Raw genomic sequence first — 25764 nt, forward strand, 5'->3', positions numbered from 1 at the left:
TTATTTTTAATATTATTATTTTATTATTATTATCACTACTACTACTGCTACTATTATTATTATTATTATTATTATTTGGTTGTTTTTTTAGGTTTTTTTACTCTTTTAATATCATTAGAAAATGTGTTAAATAATATAAAATATTAATTATTATGATTAAATATTAGTTATTATTATCAATTAATATATTAATTATTATTATTATTATTAAATATTCATTATTATTATCTAAAAATATTAGTCATTATTATTAAATATTAATAATAATAATTATTAATAAATATTAATTATTATTATTAATATTATTATTATTATTATTATTTTTAAGCATAACAAAGCAGAACAGATTTCAGCAGAGCAAGGCAGGGCAGAGCAAAACAATTCAAAAGAACTAGGCCTGACTCGAAAAGACCCTATATCTTACATTAAAATAAAATGTATAATATTTAAGATCACATACATATACACATAAATTACTCCATGAGAGAACATCAACTGGAAGTAGGGAAATTATACATTTATACTGTCACAATTTTACGAGGTCACCACCCAAAGAAGAGATAATTACATGTAATGCTTTCATCTGAATAAGACTTCAGAGGTTATGATGACCCAGATCATAGTAAAGGATGAAATATGATTCTCATTTTTGAGACTTTGAGTATGCTATCCAGAGATCATGAACCAATACAAAAATAGTAAAATACACTTTTGAAGTACTCTTAATATCCCAAGAGCAATCAGATTAGCATACAAGCTACAAAACTCAGTGGACAACAATTATTTTATTATGAAGTCCAGCCCGAAAACCTCACTAGTCATTACAATGGTGTTACATTGGTTGTTTCATTCAAAAAGAGACAACCAAACACATTGTTGAAGAAGTCACGACCCTTGACTTCTGCTCCCTCACCAAACACGGGCTCCATGTCATATGTGCACGCTCTTGAGCAGTCAGGGCAATAAGTCACCTGCAAAAAATGGGAATAAACTGTAAAATGAAAATATTTTATGAATGTCATAATTTCCACTACAACAAGGTCACCTGTCGTAACCTATACTTGTTATTAAAAAAAACACCAATGTCTTCTTCTTTGGTTATGTTTATTAATCAGGGTTATTTCTTTTACAGATGAAAAATTGATGTATTGGTATTAGTGACAAAAAATCAACATTGTACACGACATTCTTGAAAAGTTTTCCTCAAGCATGCTGAATATATAAATGAAAGTAGAGATATTTGCTAAATCATAAACATATGATTAGAAGAAAACAAGCAAATTGTCACTGACCACTGTTCTACATACCTCCAATAGCTTAGGACAGAAAGAAGAATCAAGCATAACATCTACACCATAAATTGCCCTGGATTTTGGACTGTGCATCTCTGGATGCACAGCAACTGCTGCCTCAAAGACAGACCGGATCATATTTCTAATTCTTTGATGGATATCTAACCATTTTACTGCGATAAATAAAAATATTTTTAGATTAAAGTTGGCTCAATGGGAAAATACTATAGCTGAGATCTCACTTATAAGAAAGGCAAAGCCAGTATTGGATATGGCTAGGACCACTGACCTTGGTGCTCCTGCTCAAACTCTTTCACGAACTCTTGTGTTTGTAAATGATTTAATACCCCGCGATAGTTCTGCAACAATGATACAACAATTAAGACTTTCTCAATGCAATTAATACAAATTAAAAGCCCCCTTTTTTTTAATTTACTTTGAACTTTCTCAGGTCTTGTACTTCACTCTTTCAAGCCAATGAAAATTAACAGAAAAGGGTTGTCATCAGAACATACCATAACTGTAAAATGGGTCTCATACTCGTATAAGCTTCGCTCATCCAAAGAATATGCATTATTTGATAGCCTTACCTGGGAAAAGCCAAAGCAAGAATGAGATGCTGATAAGCAAATTGTAAACACCTACTATCATGTTTCATGTATTACAGTTGCTTGAGAATATTCATCCAAAGATTTCCAAGGAGCATACCCAAAAGACATTAGCAAGGAATATATCCAGAGGATTAATACTGCGAACAAGAACAATGTAGCGAAGATCGAACTTCTTCCCTCTGAACAAAGATGGATGTTCAATATACTTCTGGCATATTTTTGGACCAGTCTCCATTAGACGAATTATTGCAGATAAATTACTCGTGATTGTCGTATCTATAGTTCGAGCCATGTTCCAAGGTTTCAGTATCCATAAATTATCAAGACCTTCTCTTTCACGTACATAGTAATCTCCAATTAGCTCAGTCAAATGACTTTCTAAATCATATGTAGGCTGCAACCACTCAGGAGTTCCATGTGCCTGTCAGATAAGATGAAAGTTAATGCTGAAGCATATACTATGGATAACTTTCAGAGATTTGACAGCCACAAGCAGAGATTGAATATTGAATTAGATGTAAAAAATTTGTATATCGAATATTGGATTAGAAAGCTGCAACAGTCTCTTAACAAAAATAATGCATTTTTTTTAATGAGTTGTCCCAATTAAAATTTACACTTCCAATGTAAGTACAGTTTTCCTCTTTCTTCATCATACCATCTCAAATCTTTTATTCACATATAATGATTGTTTTAATATCTGTGCCAAACTCAAATGTAAAATTTTTTGAAGGACGGAGAGATTACTACAGAACAAAAATTAGTAGGTAATGTTGCTTTTTGGGTGCTAAGTACAGAAGATGAAAAAAAATCTGACCTCTTGCATAGTTTCAGCCAGATGATGTTTCATAACAAGACAGGCTTCGTGAGGAAATTGGTTTATGTACTGATCGTCTCTTATTCCAACAGCCTTTTTAGTCTCCTCATCCACCTGCATGCTGGTCCACAGAATATCTGCTTCTTTTGGTTCACAAGCTGCATGTTACACAAAAATCTTAACTTTAAAAACAGATGCACAATATGCAAAAAGATATTTTATACCAAGCACTTGCACACTTGTACGGTGTGGCAACTGCAGCCTGGATGCATGGAAAAACAAAATCACTAATATTTTTTAGTTGTTCAAGGGCCACGTTGTATCATATATGATTAACATACTCATGTAACAACAATTGTAGGTGATTTTCTAGCAGCTATAAGTATGGTCTTTTACAATTTAAACAAATTATGATATATTAGTCAATTTAACACTTGAATCTAATAGCCAGTCAAAGTATACACAGGGAACAAATTGTAGGAGCTAAGATGCAAGCAAAAGAAGACAGCGTTGGGAAGCCAGCAGCTACTACCGAACACCAAGCTGAGAGCTGACTGACCTCAAAGTTTTGCCAAAAAAAATTAAAATGAACTAAAGACAACAACCATGAGGATTATAATGAACATCACTGGCATCAAATTTCTAATACCAGAATCCAAATTGACACACATCTTAAAACCATTAGTAATCAGGAATATTAATGTGGGACAGATATTTTCCAAGGAAATTTTGAAATAGAGATACGAGAATAAACTATATGGAAAAGGCAACACTTACTGATTGCAAATTCAGGACGAGTCAAAAACTCCTGTACATGGGGTATATCAGTATATACTTGTAAAGGATTTTGATTACAGAGCAGACTTGAAGGTTTCAGTGATCCCATAGAAGGCGGTGTAAAGCGTTTCGATTGCAACTTTTGATGATACTTCTCATATCCCTAGTCAAAACATGATTTATTAACAAATTTGCAATTTCTTCCAGAACATAGGCCATGTTTGGTAAATGGCTTTTTGGTGGCTTTTTGGTTAGCTTTTGGCTTTTGGCTTTTTTATGTGTTCAAACAGCCAAAAAAAGTGTTTGGTAATTGGTTTTTCATTCAGCGAAAAAGCTGGCTTTTAAGCCAAAATGAAAAGGCTTCTTTGAGTAGCTTTTTGTGTTGGCTTTTGGCTTGTTGGCCCACAAATTATCTAATAAACAACCAATAGCCAACAGCCAACAGCTAAATTTACCAAACACTTTTATAAACATCCAGCTTAAACAGCCAATTTCAAAAGCCATTATAAACAGCCAAACATTCCATCGAGTCAAACAAGCCAAGTGAACCAGCCAACCGCCGACAGCCATTTGCCAAATAAGGCCATTATTCACCAAACTTATACTTAAACATACTTTGATGAAATAATTCTTTGGTGTGTGGAACCAAGCACTCAGTCTTGCAGACCGCTGTTTATCCTCTCCTATACCTAATAGAAAGTCACGTGTGCACTCATCTCCTTTCTCAACATCTTGGGTTGGCCACAAAATAGAGAAGCTGAGAATTGAAAGTTGGATTAGAGGCGGTACTATGCATGGAGAACAGAGACTTTCACTAGTAAAAACTAACCAATCAAGAAAGTAAAAGTTTGTTTAAACTTTAAAGGCATGTTTAGTTTATGCTTCTCCACAGCTGGTGAAAAGGATTCAAAATGACCTTTTAAGGCAACATAATAGCAACTATAGTTGCCTTAATAACTTGCTTCCTCTTTCAAAATAGTTGCACCATTTTGTTTTTCACGGTCGCCAATGTATTATTTTGACAATTGTGAATTGGTATAAATTATAACAAAATTAAAAAATAAACACACACACAAACATATTGAGATGCAATTTATGAGATCCCAACAGACTATAATTAATAAGTTTTTTAAGTTTGACCTTCAAAAGAGAAATGCTAAAACTATTCTTAAACAAAGTAATAAATACTCCATGTCTCCATGTAAGAGGATCATAAAGAAAAATTCTTAGGAAAAAAACCTGACAGCTGATGATAAATTCCCATCACGCATGTATAGAAAAGGTGCAACTTGAAAGTTTGGTACATCACTGTGTCGCAGAGCTGAACCCAGTTCATCCATCACATAACTAAAAGAAAAATTCAGAGACAATTAGTCACTTCATACAGAGTGCATGAGAAAGCTGAATATTACTAATATGATCTGATCCGATATTTTTTCTGATCTAAACTGAACTGTGGTTCGATCATAATTTTTAGAATAGATATGATAATATACATTATAACGATTTTTATTTTATAAGTCATAAATTAATACTGTACTATTTTGTAAGAAAGTTTTTGGTTCTGATATATTCTGGTCTAGTCTGAAAATATGCAACAAGGTCTTGATATTAGATGAATTAAACAGGGCCTTAGTAAGCATACACAGGCTAAGTGAAAGTCTTGCATAAAGGTAAGGTTTGTGCTCATGCCTGAGTATAGCAAGTCCTAGTGGCAGCAAAAGGCATCTAACAAATTGCATATATACCAAACAGAATTGGTTGTTGGTGTAGCAACTCCCAACATCCCACATCAGGAGGGAGGAAGTTAAGAGGTAATGCATCATTAACTAATTAACTAGGAAATAATTTTGCCAAAAGTACAAAGATCAAAAGCAACCTAGATTTTGGTATCCATATAGCATTTGTGTTTTTACCTAAACCATATTAACAGATTTTGTAGGTCAGGCACTGACTTCTACGTTCTATGCACCAGGCACTTCGCAGGAATAGATGGCGCTCTTACTGAGTTGCTCTTTAAGGCAGTCAGCAGTGAAGACATAAAATAATATGGTATGAAATAAACAAATCGTGAACAGAAGGGGGGAGTGGCCTACCATACAGAGGTTTCATCAATCTTTTCCTCATCTGCAAGTCTGTAAGTCATTAAATACAACCACATAGCATTGAGTACACGATCTGCAAGGGGGTCATCAGGGTTCCACTCAGGAAGACGTGGCTGCAACACTGAGTCGACCACATGCTTATCCATATCAAAGATCTTTGTTGCTTTGGTACCATTAAGTAAAAAGAGATTAGGAAGAGAATCGAGAATCTCTAGCGCACTTTCTCCAAGGGGGCCTGGTATATCAACCTGAAAAACACCTTTATGGTTTTATTACATTCAAAAATCCAGCAGAGCATCAATGTAGTATGCAAAAAATTTTGAGAGGGTGGTTTACCTCCAGAGAATTAAGTGAAGGAAAGTTCTTTAAGATTTCCAGCAACTCAGGGACAGAATTTTCTTCTATTGGATTTCCACGAATATTCAAGTGTGAAAGATGAGGAAGTTTTAAAGGTGAGAGTGCCTGAACAGAGGAAAACAATAGATTAGGTATCAGAGAAATAAACGAACGCAATTGTGTATGAATACTTAAAGCATACACAATACTTGTGGATAAAAATTGTAGTATACTATCAACCCTATGATAGATATACAGATAATAATGATGACAATTACAGAGTATATAAAAATCTACAAATAGCTATGAAGAGAAAAAAAAATAAAAAATAAATAAAAAATAAATAAAAAAAAACATTCAATTAAAAACTACTACAACCTTATTGTTTAGATTGTGGATGCATCTATCTGAAAGGTCCAGAGAGGTAATGTTCGGCTGTTGTTCTTCACCGTCATTCCCAGGGTTATCCTTCCCATAAATTTCTCCACAGAATCCTAATGCCCACTCACCATAATTACATGTAAAGTGTGAATTGAAAATCTCTAATTTTGGGAATGCCTGAAGAACAGCTTCTTCCATGTTGCTAGCACTGGTACACCAAATCTCATATTAAATGAAGTAACAGCAACAGAAAGTTTGGTAATTAAGCAACTAAAATTAGACTCCCACCGATGAAAATAAGTGTTGTACTTTTATCTTAAAGTCTTATTCAATGTTCAAAACAAGTGTTTAATTACAAAACTCCAACTTTGCTCTGATATATTAATCACTTATAACGTCAATTATCATCTTTATCTATATCTACTTTCAGAAAGGGATACTCAATTTCTTATATATTGAGAAAAGTCCTTAAAACATTAGAGGGAGTAATAAATAAACTCACCAATTCTTCAAAACATGGTTATCATTTAGCCAGAGGGCACGTAGGTTTTTCAGTTTTGAAATTTCCTCCAGAACAGTTTCTAACTTTTCTATCTTGTTCCCAAGTAGACTAAGAGCAACTAGATTCTGTATCAGTGACAAAAATAGTCTATTAGAAGCTAACAAAGCATAATTTGAGGCGGTTAATCAAAAGGTACAGAAAGATATAGAGGTAGAAGTGCAAGCACAACCGGACATTTAGTAGGTAAATCCAAGGCCAAAAGCTTGGCATCATCTATATCGAACTCCTCTAGCTCCAGCCACTGAACCCCGTCGTTACCTGACTCTTTTGCCCTACAAATTTCGATTTCCAATATTTCTTCTGCAGTCATTTTTCCATTTTTATTATCCAAATCTTCATTGCCATCTCCACCATCTGCATGGCAATCAGCATCAACACACATCAAGGAAGCCATTCTTTCAACCAAACCTGGCACTTCCTCAAGCTGAAACAACCAAGATGCAAAATAAACAATCAAGTTCAAATGATATAAACATGTGTTATACATCACGTACACACATCTGATCTTCATTAGAGTTCACTAGTACAAGCAACAATGAAAAAACTGATTCTTAAATATGGAAATAGTGTGAAGGAAAGTGGATTACTTTAGTAATAATTCTTTATATAGGAAGAAAAGGTTCTTGCTTCTAGCAGCCAGGAGATTCAAACATGCTCACATATTTATCCATCGGTCAAAACTAGATATGTAATATTGATACAAATTATGTTTAAAGAATCTCAAATTATGAGTCATATGGCTTAGATTTGTAGTCAAGTCAACCTTTTACATCTTTAACAAGTTTTACTTATTATCTGAAACACTAAAAACATTTGTAGAAAGTTCAAGAGTTTTCTTTCCACCTTAAGAAGATATTCAAAATCAGTTAAAAAAATTAAGTTCAACAAAATACATTTAAGATCAGCAAATATCATGTGAAGAGAGCATGACCTTAGTTCATTACTCTTAAAAGTGTGCACAAATGCAAGGACTTTGACAAGCCCATAATGGCCACAAACGAGCTTTACATTTTGAGCTTCCATGCTTATTAGTACTCACTCCGTCCTTTTATTAAGAGCATGTATTCCATTTTGGGGTAACCAAAATTAAGAGCCTATTTCTATTTAAAGGTTGTAGATTTAGACAATATTATTCTCTTTTTGATGATTTGTCATCCTTTCCTTTTTTTTTTTTTCTTTTTTTTGTACTTTTGACATCAATTTCCAATACTATCTCCCTCTCATCGATAATTCTCAACCACTTTTTCTTTCTCTCTATCTCTCTCTAACCCCACATGCATATTTGTAATTCCAATTATTATTTTTAAGGAATCTACAACTTCCTTAATTTCCATGAAAAACCCAAATAGGCTCTTAATAAAAGGACAGAGTATTTAATTGTCCATGAAAGCTCAACTGCAAAACACCAATTGGTTGACAGGTTGAAAACTAGCCAACTAAACTTAATATAAGTATACAAAGTAGGAAAAAGCCGTTTTCATTCTTGCTAGCATGTTCAATAAACACACGATTCTGCCAAGCAAAACATAGGTAGAGCAAAGATTATGCCCCAGCAGATCATAGGAGAAACTAGCTTGATCAACCCGAAATCATGGGATAACTCACCAATAATTTTGTTCATTTCAATCTAACACCAATATAATCATATAAACTCTTGAAAGTAAGCTCCTATTATTAATTCACTGAAGAAAAAAATCATGCAACTTCCAAAAAATTGGAAAAGTTTAGAATTCCTGCCAAAAGATTAATCCTTCCAGTTAATTACAAATTAACTTCTAATTGACAACCCCATTTCCTCAAAACCGAAACCCAACAAAATTTTAACAACCCAATATCAACATTCAAATCAAATTACACTAGCAATCAGCTCCCATTTTTTTTTTTTTTAAAAAAATATCACTTGCCCAATAATGCTAACTACTTACCGAATACTCTACAACTACGGGATCAAATATCGTCTGCATCATTGCCCTTCGCGCACTATTTATGCAAATAAAAGAACTAAACAAATACCCACAATTACCCATATTTAAACAGAGAAATTGAGACAGGGGAAGATAGAAAAAGACCTGTTTGGGGGCATCAGAAAGGCGGAAAGTCCAAGCATGATCAACAAGAAAGACATTGGAGTTTTTGGGCATGAAATCAGAGGTTTGAATAAGCTTTCTTTGACGACCATCTTCAGAAGGCTCAATCTGAAAGAACTCACCGGCGTCAAAAGTTTCAGAAGAAAGCTTGCGAAAGAGTTGAGGGTAAAGCGGCTGCGGCAACCCAGTTGCGGCTAATAGCATGCTATGAACTTGCAGGAAATCATTGTAGTTTTTTATTTCCACCATTTTTGGTAGCTTGTTTTTGTGATAAATGCCGGCGCTAATTCAGTGAATAAGTAATGAGAGTGAAGAAGGATGAGAGAGAAGGTTTTAGAGTACAAATTTTTCCCTAAACTCTAGTGCATGCATTTTCCCCTACACCTCCCTTTCTATACTACGTCGTTTTATCTAGTAATACTTTTTGTGAAAATTAGATAATACACCCGGGTGCATCATGCTCATGGTGCACCCGGGTAAATAAAAAAAGGCGGAAAGAACATATAGTGTTTGATAAAGAACATACATATGTTTGACAAAGAACATACCTTTAATATGTTTTTTGAGTGTGATCAGTGTGTTCTTTGAGTAAAATTATATGTTCTTTATATTATAGTTTATGTTATTTAACATATGTTGATAAACATATATTTTTTTTGGGTTTAATAATACAAATTATGTTCTTTGAATTTGGCGTGTATGTTTTTTAAGGTCGTAGTGACTCCCAAATTCTATTTTTTATTATCATATGTCATATTTAAATTACTTTTATTATCGTATATTCTTTGAGTTTGATTAGTGTGTTATTTAGGTATTAACTATATGTACTTTACAATATAAATTATGTTCTTTTAACATATGGTATTTTGAAATTTGATATTGAAATCTTAAATTATTTTTAATTGAAAATAATGTTAGAGTAAAAAAAAAACTAAATTATTATGGGAAGTTGAATTTTTTTTGGAGAGATAGAAAACTATTTTTTGGGGAAATGATATCTTTGGTAAGGATTTTTTAAGAGGTGATCAACATTGGCATGACTCGCATCCCGACCCGATCCGGCCCGAAATAGGGTGGGTTTGGGCAAACCTAAAAATACATTTTTAGTTAAAACTCGAACCGGGTTCGAAAAAAGCCCGAAAATCCGCTACTTTTCTACGGGTTTGGGCACAAGAAATTATGATATGGCCCGGCCCTACTCGATTTTTTATCACCTCTAAATTTTTCCCGTTAATAATGTGTAATTTTTCAGAAAATTTTATCAAGTTTTTATCTCGTTCTTTTTATTATATCTTTATGTTCTTTGGTAATGCATGTTTTTGTCAAATACAAACATGTTCTTTGTCAAATACATGTATGTTCTTTATGAAACACAGGATGTTCTTTCCGCCTTTTTTTTTTATTTATCCGGGTGTACGATGAGCACTGTACACCCGTGTGTATAAACCACGGATTATACTTTTTGCATGTTTTTTTTTTCCTTTCCTTCTTCGCTTTCCATTCAAATAAGTACGAGTATATAAATATTGTTACAAATAGGGATGTCAATATTAAGTGGATATCCACTAACTCGCTCCACCCGCAATAAATAAATGGATGAAAACCTGAATTAAATGGATGAAAAGCGGGTGACGGATGAAGCGGATGATGGATCGGATTGGATATGGATGATACTTTTTTCACCCGCTAATCATCCACCCACCCGTTTAACACATATTAATTTTTTAATCTAAGAATTTTAATAATAAAATCTGAAATGTGCAAGAAAATTATATGTATTTTTTTGTTGCAAATTAATTTTTCAAACTATATATTGTTATTGTTTCCTTTTTAATTAATAAAATTAATAAAACTATTGTACAAATAACCGAAAATTAAAGTTATGTGAGTTTTTTTCAACTTTAATACTCATCCATTAGTCATCCGCTCCACCCGTTTCATCCGCGGATGATGGACGGATGGATATGGATGATGGGTGAAGCGGATGATGGATGGATGTGGATGGAGCGATTAGAGTAATGGATGGATGCGGGTGAAGCTCCACCCGATCCGAATCCGATCCTTTGCCATCTCTAGTTATAAACCTCATTTGCTTCATTTTCTCTCTCCTCTTTTTCACCAATTTTATTTTTTCTCTCCTCTTTTTCATTGATATCATTTTCTCTCTCCTGTTTTTTTCTTTTTATTATTGTTTTTCAATTTTCTCTCTCTTCTTTCATGGAGATCAATGTAACTAATTCGTACTTTTAATGATAATCAGTCAATCGATTTTGATAATGATCTGTTTTACGATTGTCATTGTACGATTATAAGGTTTTGATTTCATAGTTTTTGTTGTATTGATTTTAGTTTTGATAATGCTCTTGTTTAGCTATTGTTATTGTTGTTATTAGTTGATTAATAATTTAGATTGTATTGTTCTTCTAATTCGATTGTTATTTTTTTTTTTTGTATTTTTGATTGTAAAGTTATTATTTGATTGTTGTTTTTTTTCCAGTTTTGTGTGTTTTATATGAGCATCTATTGTTGTTTTAATTTTGCTAATCGATTATTTTTACCAGTTTTGTGCGTCGTATAAAAATAATTTTAGTTGAAATAATGATCACTTTTGTAATAGTAAATGTTCATTTATATTTAATGTATGTATTATGTAGTAAACTATATGTTTATTGTAGTTGTATTTGAATATATATGTTATATATGTGAATTTTAATTATTTTCATTGTTTTGTAAACGCTCATATACATTTTAACTAGTGAATATATTTTAATCTTTGTTGTATCGTAATAATATTCATTTATGTAATTATAAATGTTCATTTATATATATACTTGTATTTATGGAATTATATGTTGTACATGTGACTTTTAATGATTATTACTATATTGTAGTTTCAAAAATAATGTTTAGTTATGTAACGATAGATGATCATTTTTATTTTTACATATGGTAATTTAACTTTAATTGACCAAGTGCATCGTTATAATTGAACATTATTGCTAATGTATTTGTTTATTTATTGCATGTTACATTATTGCAGTGGGGAAAGGATATTATTATTTTTGAAGAAAAGTAAGTTTGAGTTAGTGGGGAAACAATTTAAATCTGCCGAGGAAGTTTATGAAATGTGTTCAATTCCAATTATGTGGTCAAGTCAATGATCAAGTTGCTTCTAGTGTTCAAAAGATCGAGTGCTCAAATTCCTTCCATTAGCTTCCAGAAATGTACAAATTCCTATAAATGCTCAAGTGGCTCCTAATATATATAAGAATACCTTTAACCTTTTGCTATTAAGTACTATTTTTCTTATTGAAATATTAAAAAAAAAAATTTAATTCTTCTATAAGTGAATATTTTAGTATTTGAAACTGATCATTTAGTTCTAAAAGTGATCATTAAGTTTTTGTAAAGAATCATTTAGTCTTTGTAAATGATCAAAATTGACAAACATAATACTTTACATAAAACCCGTACTTTTCATATAAAATTGTAAGAATTATTCTGTAAACAAATAATATTTATCAAACTTTAAACGTACAAAATCAAAAATTAAACAACATAGAGTAATTCTATTAACAAATAATATGTATAAATTTTATCAACCAGCTATGGACATATATCTATCCATAAGTGAACATATTATATTATGCCTTTGCAAATCTTCTTGCTGATATTCTATTATTCTTAGACTCGTGGTTTTTCTTCAGTAGCATTAGTTAAGCAATGTATTGCATCCTCAGCCTTCTGATTTGGCCTACCTATTAATAAAAATAAATTGTTATTAAATTGAACATTAAGTGCTATATAAATGATCGTTATGTGCTACAAAATTGAACACTAGATAATATAACTTGTTTATTAAATTTTACTTAAACTATTAGCTTTAAAGGCACAAACCTAGATTTCTTACTTTTGTTCTCTTTTTGCCTAGCTTTTGAAGAAATTTTAAAGTTGAATTGCTGGTTTATATATACCTCCTTTATTTTATGACTAGAATGTATAAGTATAACTAAGCTTTATATTTATGAACATTTAGTTATCTATATTTGAACATACTTTTTTATTATGTATGAATGTGTGTCTTGAGTTAGTTCAAAAAAAAGAAAAAAATGTGTGTCTTGAGTTGTAGTTACATCATCTCCTGCTTGTACTTGATATTCACTTAGCTTATGTGCACTTCAACTGATTCAAATCATTTAAATGGAAATCAATAAAGATGTTTATTATCAACTAATATGAAAATGAACATATAATTCATTAAAAGTAAACATTACAGAAATCATACTCTGAATTTACTAATTCAGGTTGAATTTTGTCATTAGTATTTGGATTATTCGTCTCTTATTCACTGAAAAATTATTTAAATGTCAACATATAATATTATTTAAAATATCTATGAATAAATGAACATATATCAATTTATAAATGCACATACAAATACTACTCTTTTGCAAATTTCCTTGCTAATCTTCTGTTGATCCTACATTTAGTGTTTTCTTCAAAAAAGCATTAGTTGAGTTGTGTATTGCATCCTCAACTTCCTGCTTTGGTCTACCTATTGATAAAAATGAATAATAATGTTAATTGTTATTTAGTAATATATAAATGAACAATATAAAGTAAATAAACATTTAATGAACAATATATAAATAAACATTGTTTGGTTCTAAGTCACAACCCATTTTTCATTTTGATTAGAAGTGAATGTTTTCATGTGTTTCATTATGTAAACTCCATAGTTTGTGTAATCCGCATTGCTATGCCACTTTAAATGGCACATCACTACAATATAGATTAATTTTGTATATCAGTTTATATACAAAAAGAGAAAAAAAAATGTTAAGTATGTATTTCATAAATGTTCATATATGTATGTACAAATGAACATTATATTTGAAGAGAAATGAGCATATTTTTATAGGTAAATGCTCATATATGAACTATTAAATATGAATAGCATATCCATCTCTAAATTCCATCAAGTGTTTCACTTAATTAAAATGGTATAAAAATTACAATCCAGTTTTGTTTATTATGCATTTTATAAATGTTCATATATGTAGAAATGCTCATTATATTTAAAAATAATGAACACATTAATAAATGTAAATGCACATATATAAACTATTAAATAAACATTAAAATGTATGGTATTTCAAATTTTGTATGCATTCATAATATTTTATACAAATCACTATTAGTACATGTTTAAAAAATAATCAAATTAGAATATGTTAATGAACACATATTAACATATAATTATAGGTAAACATGTAAATAATTTTATAATATAGAAATTAACATATAGTGCTTTGTGATTGTTCATTTTACCTATGCATCCGAGATATTTTTTTTTCAATTGTAGAACTCTACGCTTGTATATCTTTTAAAAGTGTTGGATCTACAATAGGGCATTTTTGTTCATGGTTTTTTTTTTTTTTTTTTTTTTTTTTGTATTTTTTCCAATGAGGTGTTTTATCATCATCACTGTTTTTACATTATATATTTTCTATTAATAATTTTTTTACAGAAATACTTGTAAATTTAAAAAGTTTGAGTAAATATATACTTACATTTCAGAAGAATCGTTGTTTTTCATCTCTGAAATAGATTTCTCCGAACTGAAAATTAAATTGAAACAAGTAGATGTTGATTTTACTAATTATTCAAAATAGTCACTTTGAAATTGATCAATAATTAACATAAATACTTACATTGATCCATTTTCAACGATTGAACTATCAATTTGTTTCCCGAAACACAATCACAAACAAATTCTCAAAAAATTAGGGTTTGTATTTATTTTTATTTATTTTTTTGCTATAAACATGAACATTAATACTTACTCTTTTGATTTCCGCTTGTTTTTTTTTTTTGGTGAAATTTGCTTCGATTGTTTGATTTCGTCTCTAATGTCCGCCATTGTTGAAGTTTTAGAGCTTTAAATGAGAGAGAAAATGAAGAGAGATCGAGATGAAATGACAGTTTATGATTTTTTTTTTTTTTGTGGGGTAGGGGAGGTTACTGACAACTTTTTTAATTTGGATAGTGGGGTGTATTGTGGGGAGTAGTGGTATGCTGCATTTTGTGGGGGTGTAGGGATAGTTCCCTACCATAGGGTCTAGCCACAAATAATTAGGTTTTAGAGTGTTCTTGAGTTCAAACAGGAGTTGAGGTTTTGCACTCAAAGGATTTAGCCCAACCCGTTTGTTGGTTATGATTGTAGGATTAGTAAAGAATGTGCATCATGTTTTTGAATTTAGACGCTTATTATTGAATTATATTAAAATCTCGTGCAATGCACGGTTGTTAAATATTTTTGACAATAATATTACAAAATATAAAGTATATAAAAGATATTTAGAAATATTTTATTTGGGTATATATGAAATATGATTGTCAAATTGGAAAAAAAAAATATCATAATGTATAATTAGTTTACTTAAAGAATTTGCAAAAAAAAAAAAAAAAAAAAAAAAAAAAAAAAAAAAAAAAGTGAAAAAGGCGGGAAAATTTTTACAAGGTAATGACAAGTGTCATGGAAGAATTTGCTTTTAGTATAGGTTAACTAGTTTAAGTCTCGTGCCATGCACGGTTTTACTAAATTTTATAATTAATGAATTATATTGCAACAATTATGTACCAAAAAAATATTACGAAGTATATTTTTAAAGAAAACAAAATATCTAGAACTTTAATTTATACCCATGCCAAAGATGTCAATATTATTGATGCAAAAGACTTAATTAATAAAATAAAATGAAAAAAATTTATGGACTATGAGGTTTTATATTAACCCTATAAAAAATAAAAATTTTAGATTACTACCCATATGATACATACACATAGATGGATATACCCTTCATCCCTAATTTGTTAATATACTTTGTTCGACACAATGTATTATGCAAATTTATTCAATTTTATTTTACTTTGTGATAATTAATAAACGATATGATTGATATGTTTACTATGTATATATTTCCTTATATTAGTTTATTTAATAATAATATTAGCCTAAAAAGCATAATTGACGTGTTAGAACTTAGAAGGGTTGGAAGAGGGTGGAATGATTACATTTTGATCCCCCTTAATTATAAATAATACTTTGATAATAATAAAAATAAGGGTTACCCCAAATAATGTGGAGTATCTACTAATTGAGATATTATAGCTTAGCTATTGGCATATGCTCATAATGAATCACTCAATTGTTTTAATTAAGATTATGGGTCCCTTCAAAAAAAAATTAAAAAAAATAAGTATTGCGGGAGATTTATGGGTATATGTTAGATTATCATTCTTTGATTTTATGGATACATTTTAGATCATCATGCATCAATCATAAGATTTATTGATTTATATCCATAGTTAATCACGCATAATATGTAATAGAATCTAATGATTGATAATATTATGTAATAGAATCAATTACAGTAAGAAATAAGCAACACATTATACACTAACCAAAATATTGCGGCAATCCTTTCTCAAAAAAAAAAATTGCATCGATGAAGATTTATATCCTAGTTAATCACGCATATTATGTAATAAAATCTTATGATTGATAATATCATGTAATAGAATCATACATATATAATATAATAGTATAAGAATATAATAAAATATAATAAGGAAATAATGAAAGTGGCGGGAAAATAATTAATGACATTGTGACAAGTGTCATTTTAGGTTTGCTTTTAGTATAGGTTAATTGATTAATAGATGAAATTATTTTTATTAATTAAATTTATTTTTTAAGGTAGTTATATCAAAATGTTTTAATAGGTAATTCTAATAAAAAAAAAACACAATTGAATATGGATGTCAATTATTATGAGTCTGTGATTGAAAATTAGCTCTTGTAGCTAATGGACAAAAATAAATAGAACAAAATATGTTAGTACTTCTAGATAAATGCTTTAGTTAAGTGGTTTAAATAAAAAGTGTTTTCTCCTCTCTTCTAGGGTTTTTTTTAAAAGTTTGGTCGTTTAGGTCGAATATAGTCCAATTTCTTCAAAAATTAGGCTAATTTCGACCATTTTCCCTTATTTTTCTTTGGTTTTGCAATTTAGGTATCAATAAATTTACATACATAACGTAGATGTTCGTCCATCTCCCTATTGTGGAGTGTCTCCCAATGGTGGAGTCGTTAGTTTTTGTTACTTTTGTTGTTTGTTTTTGTTTAAGATTTGTTTGTGTATTAGGATTTATCAAAAACGTAATTATCTTTTGCTCTATTTTCAATTCATTGGTAAAAATTTGTTCGAAAAAGCAACGATTGTCAAATTTTCAAAAACGTTCAAGTGTATTAGATGAAAATCATCCTCACGGCTATAACAAATCGTTAGACCGTCTCTCCAAAAAGGTTGTATATTAGTTACCCCAAATAATCGAAATTTTGACTTTTTGTTGACTTTTCTTGACTTTGACCAAGCGAATTGGGTCTTAGAGTCAATAGAAGGCTTTCGGGCTGAACTAGTAGAGATATAATGAGAATTGGGCTAATATCATCCAAAGGCCCAATATTAAAACCGGTTTTGAGGCAAAGTGGGTAATTTAAGTTTTGAAGAGAGTTGGCGCCAAGAAGCATAACCGCACAACAGTTATAGGAGTCAGCTATAACCGCTCCAATTTGCCTATAAATAGAGGCGTGAAGATTAAAGGAATGACATCGGCAAATCAATCAACAACAAGCATTTTATTTCTTTTAAGCTTTCTTCTTAGCTTTCGTGGTTTCCCTTGGCTTAGTAACCAAGCGATAGTTTAGTTTTCTCTTAGCATGTATTGAAGATCGTTCGTCTTTTCCAATTGTATGATCATGGAGGTAACCTCTCCTTCGACTAATACAATTGTAGACCTGACTTTATCCTTTAATTAATGGAATGCATTTGTATCTTTTGTCATATGTTTATTTGATCTACTCGTTTCTTTAAGCAATCTAATTTATTTTACTTTCTTTGGGAAAGCTTCCTTATTGTTGGGTTGTTACATTAGCAATGTTATCAATCTTTGAAACCGGTAACTCAATGGGGACCCCCTAATACTATAAAACAAGATAGAGTATTTAACTTGTTGGCAAAGAACAATATTTGCCTCAACAATATTCCAGCGATGTGTGCGAGGGATGTACCACAGTGCAAAATCTACTTAACAATCGTAGCTTTGATGAAGGAAACCCTTAATTGATTCATTTATATGTATTTGTTAATTTAGATCTCTTTTGTAGATGCCGTTTGACTTTTTATTAATGAATTGATTTAGTTCAAAAAAAAAAAAATGTTAGTACTTCATATGGACAAATATTGTATCATATGTGATAGTGTTGGTTTGTTTTTGCCAATTGCCTCTTCAAAGTCTTTATTTTTCTTTAATCGTGTGTGTGTTGGATTAAAGGAAGTAGAGGGAAAGGAAGGGAAGGGAAATGGAGAGATGGTGTATCTTTCTTTGTATAACAATTGATTAAGGGAAGGAATACAAGGGGAGAGAAATGAAATGCTTAAATTGTAAGAAATTAATTTCTCTAAAAATGAAAAGATTTGGAAGGAAATTTTGAAGGAAAATCCTTCATTTCTCTCCTCTTCCCCACTTCCCATCCTTTTCTTCCCCTTTCTCTATAGCTTTGCTTTCTTGGACACTCATAAGACTTATGTCCAACTTCCCCACATTTGTAACAATTAATTTGGTAATGACCCTTACCATCATAACCTAGATGATTATCTTCACTTATCTTAGAAAAAATAAGTCCAATAAATTCTAATACTGCTTATTAGTTTAGATAAGGTAAGTTTAAGAAGAATTTAATGAGCTTGTTTGGTTGCATTTGTTTAACGCTTTAACATAAGCAATAGAAATTCCTAGGAAATGCTTAGATCCCTTGTTGTTTGGTTAACATGAAATCTGTAAATGGGGGAATTGTAATTTCCTAGGAATTTTGAGTTCCTACATTATGGGAAGTTAATTACCTAACCTCCCCTAAGGCATTAACAATTCACATGTAATGCAAATTTCCCAGCAAATTCCCTCATGTCAATCAAACAAGTTTGGCAAATTTATAGGAAATACATGAAGGTTTATTTCCTATGAAATGTAAATTACCATGGGAATTTAATTCCCAATGCAGCCAAACAATCGCTAAAAGTTCAATAAATCAAATAACTATAACGCACCTTAATTCATATCTCGTCAAAACTCACTAGTCGCTTGGCTCTGAGGGCAGCGTGGTTTTATTTTTACACCAAAAAAACTAACGCTTGCTTTTAAAATAGACCTGATCAACATGGATCCGACCCGATTTTGAGCGGGCCATGGACGTAAAATTGGGCCCGACTCCCCACTCGAAATTATTATTTTTTAGGGCGGACCTTGGACAAGAACATTACACATTTTTAGTTGTTTTTTTTTGTCTGGCATGCTCGCTAGGCCCGACCAAAGTTTAGGAATTTAGGTTACTAATAGTATTTTCACCCCAAACCTCAACCCGACCCAGCCCGACTAGACGGGCTATTTCAAGCCTTAGGCCAGGCTCGCCCAAATGATCTATCTCTATTTTCAAACAAAGAACATATCCTAGATAGTAGAGAGTCCCAGGGCTCGACTCTGAGTGCCCACCCCTCGGCCAATTTATCGAGTCGGTTCTTTCACACAACCGACTGCAACAACAACAAGATATGCTTCCTTTGAGTTAATGGAGTTTTAGTTTCCCATCGAACACTCTACTACTTCCTACTTCAAATTGGTGACTAAAAGGTGAACAATTTTACATTTTGTTTTCTTCAATTTTTCTTTACAATTCAAAATGGTTGGTTTCTATTACATTATGCTCATGAATTCAGGATAATTCGTTTGAAAATGGATACAAATCCGGGTGTTGCAAATGTCGAGGAACCAGCTTCATGGGATGAACTTTACAACATAAACTTGATTCCCTCAGAATTATTTGTCAAATTCCGCAAAGAATATGAAGGGTTTAGACTTGGTGTTAATTTAGAGGTATTTTTACTTTTTTTTTGTAAGGGGTTTATAAGATTCACCTAATTTTATATGTTTAAATTATACATGGTTTCAAATTTAAAGTTTAATACTTTTTAATTTTCTCGGTGATATAATTGTTGCGTCTAATTTATAAATTTATAAAGATGCTGATTGTTATGAATGAAATGGTAATTGAAATTGATGTGTTTGGTTTGGATTGACATGGATTTTGTGGTTGTGGGTGTCATTGACTCATTGTATGACAGTATGAGGTTGAATTATGCAATGTTCTTTGATAGGCATTGGGATGTGTAATACTATAATGTATTTTTAGATTGTTGATTAGTTGTTTCTTTGGGAATTTTATTCTTCAAGGCTGGATTATTTGAATTTTGCTCGTTGTGAATTTTCGGAGTATCACTCTAGTAGTCTCAACCAGTTCAAGACCACCCCGAGTCACATAATCGAAGTAATTTAGGCTATGGTTGGAGTAAACAGAATGGAATAGAATATTGGAATTGAATGAGAGATGGAAAGAGTAATGACAACCATTATTTTTTTATAGATTGGATGTTAATACAATGGATTGGAATGGAATCAATTGTGAGAGGAAGAGGAAGAGACATGGTATGGTCATATGGGTGCGTTCTATTCACCTACATTTCACTTATTTAAACTTATTTTAGTTCATTGTAAATTAATTAATGTAACCCTTATTAAATTTTATCTTTACTTATATTACTAAACTTTTCTTATGTGAACTTATCTTTCCTAACTTATCTTATCTAAACTTATTGTTTCTAATAAAGTGAAAATCAAGTCAATAGAACATGACCTTTTAAGTAAGGGAGGGTTACAAGTGGGTGAAATCAAATTAATCAGATACCCCCATGGCCTCAACTAAAGTAAGGAAAACTATCACCATACCCCTTGAACTAGGCAACCTATAACAAGCTCTTTTGTGATACCATTTCAAATCCCAAAATTTCTTCATACCAATTATGGGGATGGTTGTTCTTCAGTTCTTGAAATAATAGCTTTTTACTATTAGTGGATTGTTCTTGACTTGACATTTTATACGAGGTTGTTTCTGGACTTTTGATGCTGCAAGTATCATTTTGGAAATGTATGCAAGTTGAGACCATATAATATACCATTGTACTAGTATTAAGTAGGATTTCACCAGGTCTTAGGACGTAGGGTTACCACATTTACTAGTTGATACAGAACAACAATCAGAATTTTGCTTAGTGTGTGTTTCCTGCATGAAATGGAGTACTAGTTTATGCTTCTCTTGGGAAGTGTATCTGTGGAACCAGGCATGGCAGCTGAGTTAGTAGATCGGAATTTACCAACTTGATGGTCAATTTTTGTAAATTAGAGTTTGATGGATGCCAGGATTATGGATAGAAATACAATCGAAATTGTTCTTTGTGGGCAGTGGAAGTTCTAGAAAGTTTTCTCCTTTCTATGCTATTTTCTGGTAAGGAGGGGGAATAGAATTGTAACTCATCCGAAAGAGCACGTGGCTAATGCACTGATATTTTGATGCAGTTTTATAATTCACCAATCAATGATTTCCAGACAAAGCTTGTACTAAAGCCTTTGTCTAATGAGAGAAGATGGAAGTTCATATATGAGCCCATACATCAAGATGTGCGCGTTCTTTCTAAGAAGATTCCCATAACAAAATTCCTTAATCTTCAGGTTTAATTTTTTTTTCTTCTGAGAATAATTTTGTTAAATCTTAAGCATCATAAATCTTCATGTTTTACTTTTGCTCAGCAGATCCTTATCTTTTATTAGACCTTAAGCATCAGTAATTTGCAGGTTTAATTTCCTTCCTCTCAGCATACTTCAGCTTTGTTAGACCTTAAGCATCATTAGTTTTATGTTGTGAGTTGTGAGTCATGTGAGCATTAAAGTCTACTGCCATCATAAGACAGTTGCATGTCTTTTCATTATCTGATTTCATGAATTGATATAGTGTACACCTGTACGGAGTAGGAAATTAAGTTTCTGAATTGTGCAGGTAGGCATTGGTCATAACTTTTCATTAGGTGCTATCGGGTGGAAATGGAAGCTTACTTCATGTTTGGGAGGAGATAATATATCTCGGATTCGGAATAAGACATCACTTGGATTGTGTGAGGGTGTGGATTTCCGGTTTGGCTGGAGGGCTGATTATGTTCTTCCAGAAATTACCGGGTGAGTACAATATTCTGCATTATACCATTATTGAATGCATTATTGTGGTGGTTTGTCTGCACTGTTGTTAGACTTGTTACTTTCGGTCTTGTATTAATAATTCCTTTGGTGTGTTTTCATAGTGCTCTAGGCACAGGAGAACCGTTATTCAACATGAACTCAGGACGCCTGGAAGCATCACTTGACAGAGTTGAGGCTATCTTCACACACGGAAATGAACAATATCCCTGAGGGAAATGTCAGGGCAGTATGAAAATCCTTCTATGTCTTGTATTCATAGTTACAGACTTTACAGTTGCTCTTGTATATCTTTGTTTTCATCCTTCACTTTCCCCCCTGTTTTTCTTCAGATTAAGTCTGTTTTTTATTTGTTGAGAAATAAGCATATAGAAGTATTAATTTGACCTATAATTTAAGCTGGTTCATGTTCTTGACAATTTGTTCCAAGTTCAGACAGCTCCGTCACAGTATATGGCCATACCATAGGCTTCACATTCACTATATAAACTAGTCTCGCAGTAGATGTCTAGATGATACTGTCTTCACTTTAGAGAATTTTCAACACTCGGCCACTTTGTGCTTACTTTGCAAGAATCAATATAAGCCATCAATTTTGCATTCTTAATTTCCTGAATTAAGCAAAAACTGTGGAAGTACTGGATAAGCAGAACATGTCGATGTTGTAAAAGAATATATGATGGTCAACTTGTCTTAATCTATCTCTATTAGTCGTGTGGCCAATCGTTAGTTGTACAGCTGAATCGCCTGACTGAATGGCATGTGAATGTTTATCTGCTGTCAATGTCCTATATTCTTGCCTCGAACTTTCCTCTCTTGTATTTTCTGGGAGTTATTCTCTCTATTTTTACATGTTATTATGTTAGATGTTACTTGCACTTCCTAGGCACGGTTTTGTAGCTTTCATCAGAATGATGAAAACTTTCATTGTCCATGAGATTTTTTTGTTAATCTTGAAGCTTCTCCGTCCTCTTTAGTAAGCCCGTAATCTCAATTTGGCTTTACAAACTAGGTCCAAGCCCCATTAATATTCAGTTTGTTCGGTTATTATGGATCCAAATTCTTTCAATCTGATTGTTCCGAAAATCCAATAATGAAATTTAATTCAATATGAATTTGATACGGAGTAATTCAGTTTGGATTGGATTGAATTTTAAATTTCAAGTACTTGAATTTAGAATTAGAATGGTTAAATTTGAACATCGTACGACTCTTGATTTATAAATTATAATCCGTGAACCAAAATTCCTTATAAAAAGCCACGTATACACACATGACACATCTAAATTGAAAATTCTAATAATATTGCTGTCTCAAACAGTTTAAAATTCCTAATGACATTTCAAACTTTGAACCAAAAAGGAGGTAATGAACGTTACACAAAGTCCATAACATTACATTACATGCATGGGTCCCTAAAATACATATCCGTTACATCTTCAACGGCAAATAAAAATTTCCCCAAATTCTTATAAAAACAATTCAAAATTTACGACATTCATTATCAACTTAAACCATTTAATTTCTCGCCAAAAAATTTACAAGAAAAAATGGCAGCATCAAGTTCTAAGCTAAGAAATTCATTTTCTTTTCCAAATCTTTTACTTTCATGCTTAAACTTGATCTTATTCATACTTTCTACTGCTTCACTTGCTCCTATACTTCTCCTTAAAACACCCCCTTCTTCCTTAGGCTATGCTATTATTATATCTTCTTCTATTTCTCTTTTATCCTCTTTTATCGGGTTTTACTCTCGCCTTACTCACTTGTGTTTTGTGACATACATTTCCTTCCTACTCGCCTCGCTTGCTAGCCAAGTGCTTAGCTTCATGGCCTTGTTTTTGAAGGAGAAAATGAGCCTATCGATCCTCAATTCACCAAGGGATCCTAAAGAGGCGAAGGTGTTGGTGAGGTTGGAATGTGGGATTTTGATGGTTATGTTTGTGTTGCAAGTTGTGGTTTTGGTGGTGAGTTGTCTTATTCATAGGTGTTGGGTGAGGGAGTATCAAGGGTTGGAGGAGGAGAGGGAGAAGATTTCGAGGAAGCGGAGTAGGAGGATAGCCGGAATCGATGAGGAATCGGTGGCAAATGGGGCGGCTAAGGTATCCGAGGACAAGGCTAAGGAGTTCGATGAGAAGGTGAAGAGTAAATTTGGTGAGAAATGGGTTAAAAATGATTTTGAAGGATAAGATGGTTTGTTTAAGGTTTATGTTGTGTAATTAGTTATTTTATTTGCACTTTAATTCCGGTTTGAATTATGTATTACTACTAGTAATCTCTAGTCAGCTCTAAAACAAAATGTTCTATTCTCTCTTTGAGTAGATTGACATATTATACCTTCCAAGGTAACAATGCTTTGTCAAGTAGACCATAGTTGCAAGTCAGCATAGTCGATTAATATGTTTCTTTTTTATTTTTTTAATCTAATCGGCATATAATTCCTTCATTTCAAATTAGTTGAAATGTTTCTTTTATCCATTTGTCAATGTATAAATTCTTTTATTCATTTGTCAATGTATAAATTCAATTGAAATTATACCCTATCTTTAACTATATTATTGTAAAAAAAAAAAAATGCAAAACAGTAGGCATTAAGACGAAGATAGAAACTTTAACTACCAAATAAATCTTGAGTGCAACAAATAAATAGTAATAGTATTGACAGACCTAAGATTATTAACTACCTAATTTATAATAATAATTATAAAAAAAAAACATATTGTAGTGTATTATATAAAGACAGAGGTGAACGCGCTCCACGCGCGAGAAATCAAAACCCCAAAACCAGACTATTCGTCTAGGATTTATCTTTTTAACCATAGGTATTCTTTCAGGAGCAGTATGGGCCAATGAGGCATGGGGATCATATGGAATTGGGACCCAAAGAAAACTTGGGCATTTATTACTTGGACCATATTTGCAATTTATTTACATATTCGAACAAATAAAAATTTTCGAGGTGCAAATTCTGCAATTGTGGCTTTTATAGGCTTTCTTATAATTTGGATATGCTATTTTGGGGTTAATCTATTAGGAATAGGGCTACATAGTTATGGCCTTATGAATACATATTATAGTACAAGTCATAAGCAAGTTTCTTAGAAACAGGTGAGAACCATTTAAATTATGATTTAAATGGTTCTCACAAACATAAAAAATGACTGATTAGAATTCCAATTTTGTCTTGCTTCGTCTTATGTAAAGAAGATTGTTTTTTTCATTTCATTAAATGAAAGGAAATCTATCTATAAAAATAATTGGATAAAATAGCTTTTACTTTTTCAACTGATAGCGAGAGAACGAAATCCGGGTAAATCCCAATACCTATTACTGGTAAAAAGATAGCAGTTGAAACAAACAACTCTCGCGGCCCAAAATTAAAAAAAAAAAAGAAAAGAGTTGGAAATGTTAAATAATTTATAACCATAGAAAATTTGACGTGACATAGATAATGAATAAATAGGAGTTAATAGGATTCCAATTGCCATTCCAAAAGTAATTAGTATTTTTGGTATTAAAAGATATTTTTGGTTGGTAATTAGTCCAAAAAATACTATTAATTCCGCAATGAAACCACTCATGTCGGGTAATACAAT

The 25764-nt window shown here is 31.6% G+C and overlaps 3 protein-coding genes across 4 annotated transcripts; 2 read left to right on the top strand and 1 right to left on the bottom strand.

Moving 5' to 3' along the window:
- Positions 1–473: 473 nt before the first annotated feature.
- On the bottom strand, positions 474–9313 carry LOC110682964 (tubulin--tyrosine ligase-like protein 12). 2 transcript variants are annotated; one of them, XM_021859303.1, is made up of 15 exons: positions 8951–9313; positions 7051–7305; positions 6822–6946; positions 6317–6527; positions 5939–6064; positions 5594–5850; positions 4737–4844; positions 4113–4254; positions 3498–3660; positions 2721–2878; positions 2001–2324; positions 1808–1882; positions 1582–1651; positions 1308–1465; positions 474–971 (listed from the first exon to the last, which is right to left on the bottom strand). In XM_021859303.1, the coding sequence occupies exons 1-15, from the start codon at positions 9215–9217 to the stop codon at positions 822–824; spliced, it is 2589 nt and encodes an 862-aa protein (XP_021714995.1). In that variant the 5' UTR covers positions 9218–9313; the 3' UTR covers positions 474–821. The 2 variants fall into 2 exon arrangements, with proteins under 2 accessions (XP_021714995.1, XP_021714994.1); XM_021859302.1 differs by having other exon boundaries at positions 1293–1465.
- Positions 9314–19499: 10186 nt separating this feature from the next.
- Positions 19500–22575, top strand: LOC110682965. Its single transcript, XM_021859304.1, has 5 exons — positions 19500–19717; positions 19804–19960; positions 21497–21649; positions 21975–22150; positions 22273–22575. Exons 2-5 carry the CDS (start codon positions 19820–19822, stop codon positions 22379–22381), a joined length of 579 nt encoding a protein of 192 aa, XP_021714996.1. The 5' UTR covers positions 19500–19717; positions 19804–19819; the 3' UTR covers positions 22382–22575.
- A 1143-nt stretch (positions 22576–23718) lies between these two features.
- Positions 23719–24357, top strand: LOC110683101. The gene has a single exon (XM_021859455.1). The coding sequence runs from the start codon at positions 23719–23721 to the stop codon at positions 24355–24357; it is 639 nt and encodes a 212-aa protein (XP_021715147.1).
- The last annotated feature ends 1407 nt before the right edge of the window (positions 24358–25764 follow it).

The sequence above is a fragment of the Chenopodium quinoa genome, unplaced genomic scaffold (genome assembly GCF_001683475.1).
Source record: "Chenopodium quinoa cultivar QQ74 unplaced genomic scaffold, ASM168347v1, whole genome shotgun sequence".
Taxonomy (NCBI): Eukaryota; Viridiplantae; Streptophyta; class Magnoliopsida; order Caryophyllales; family Amaranthaceae; genus Chenopodium; species Chenopodium quinoa.

Bases quoted from the DNA above. Each gene is read 5' to 3' on its own strand.
- LOC110682964 (XM_021859302.1), bottom strand. From the start codon at position 9,217: ATGGTGGAAATAAAAAACTACAATGATTTCCTGCAAGTTCATAGCATG. The intron at 6,947-7,050 runs GTTGTGCTTGCA...TCACTGATACAG, and splicing joins ATTTACCTACTAAATGTCCG to AATCTAGTTGCTCTTAGTCT. The intron at 1,652-1,807 runs GTATGTTCTGAT...TCATTGTTGCAG, and splicing joins AGACCCATTTTACAGTTATG to AACTATCGCGGGGTATTAAA.
- LOC110682965 (XM_021859304.1), top strand. From the start codon at position 19,820: ATGGATACAAATCCGGGTGTTGCAAATGTCGAGGAACCAGCTTCATGG. The intron at 19,961-21,496 runs GTATTTTTACTT...ATTTTGATGCAG, and splicing joins GACTTGGTGTTAATTTAGAG to TTTTATAATTCACCAATCAA. The intron at 22,151-22,272 runs GTGAGTACAATA...GTGTTTTCATAG, and splicing joins GTTCTTCCAGAAATTACCGG to TGCTCTAGGCACAGGAGAAC.
- LOC110683101 (XM_021859455.1), top strand. From the start codon at position 23,719: ATGGCAGCATCAAGTTCTAAGCTAAGAAATTCATTTTCTTTTCCAAAT.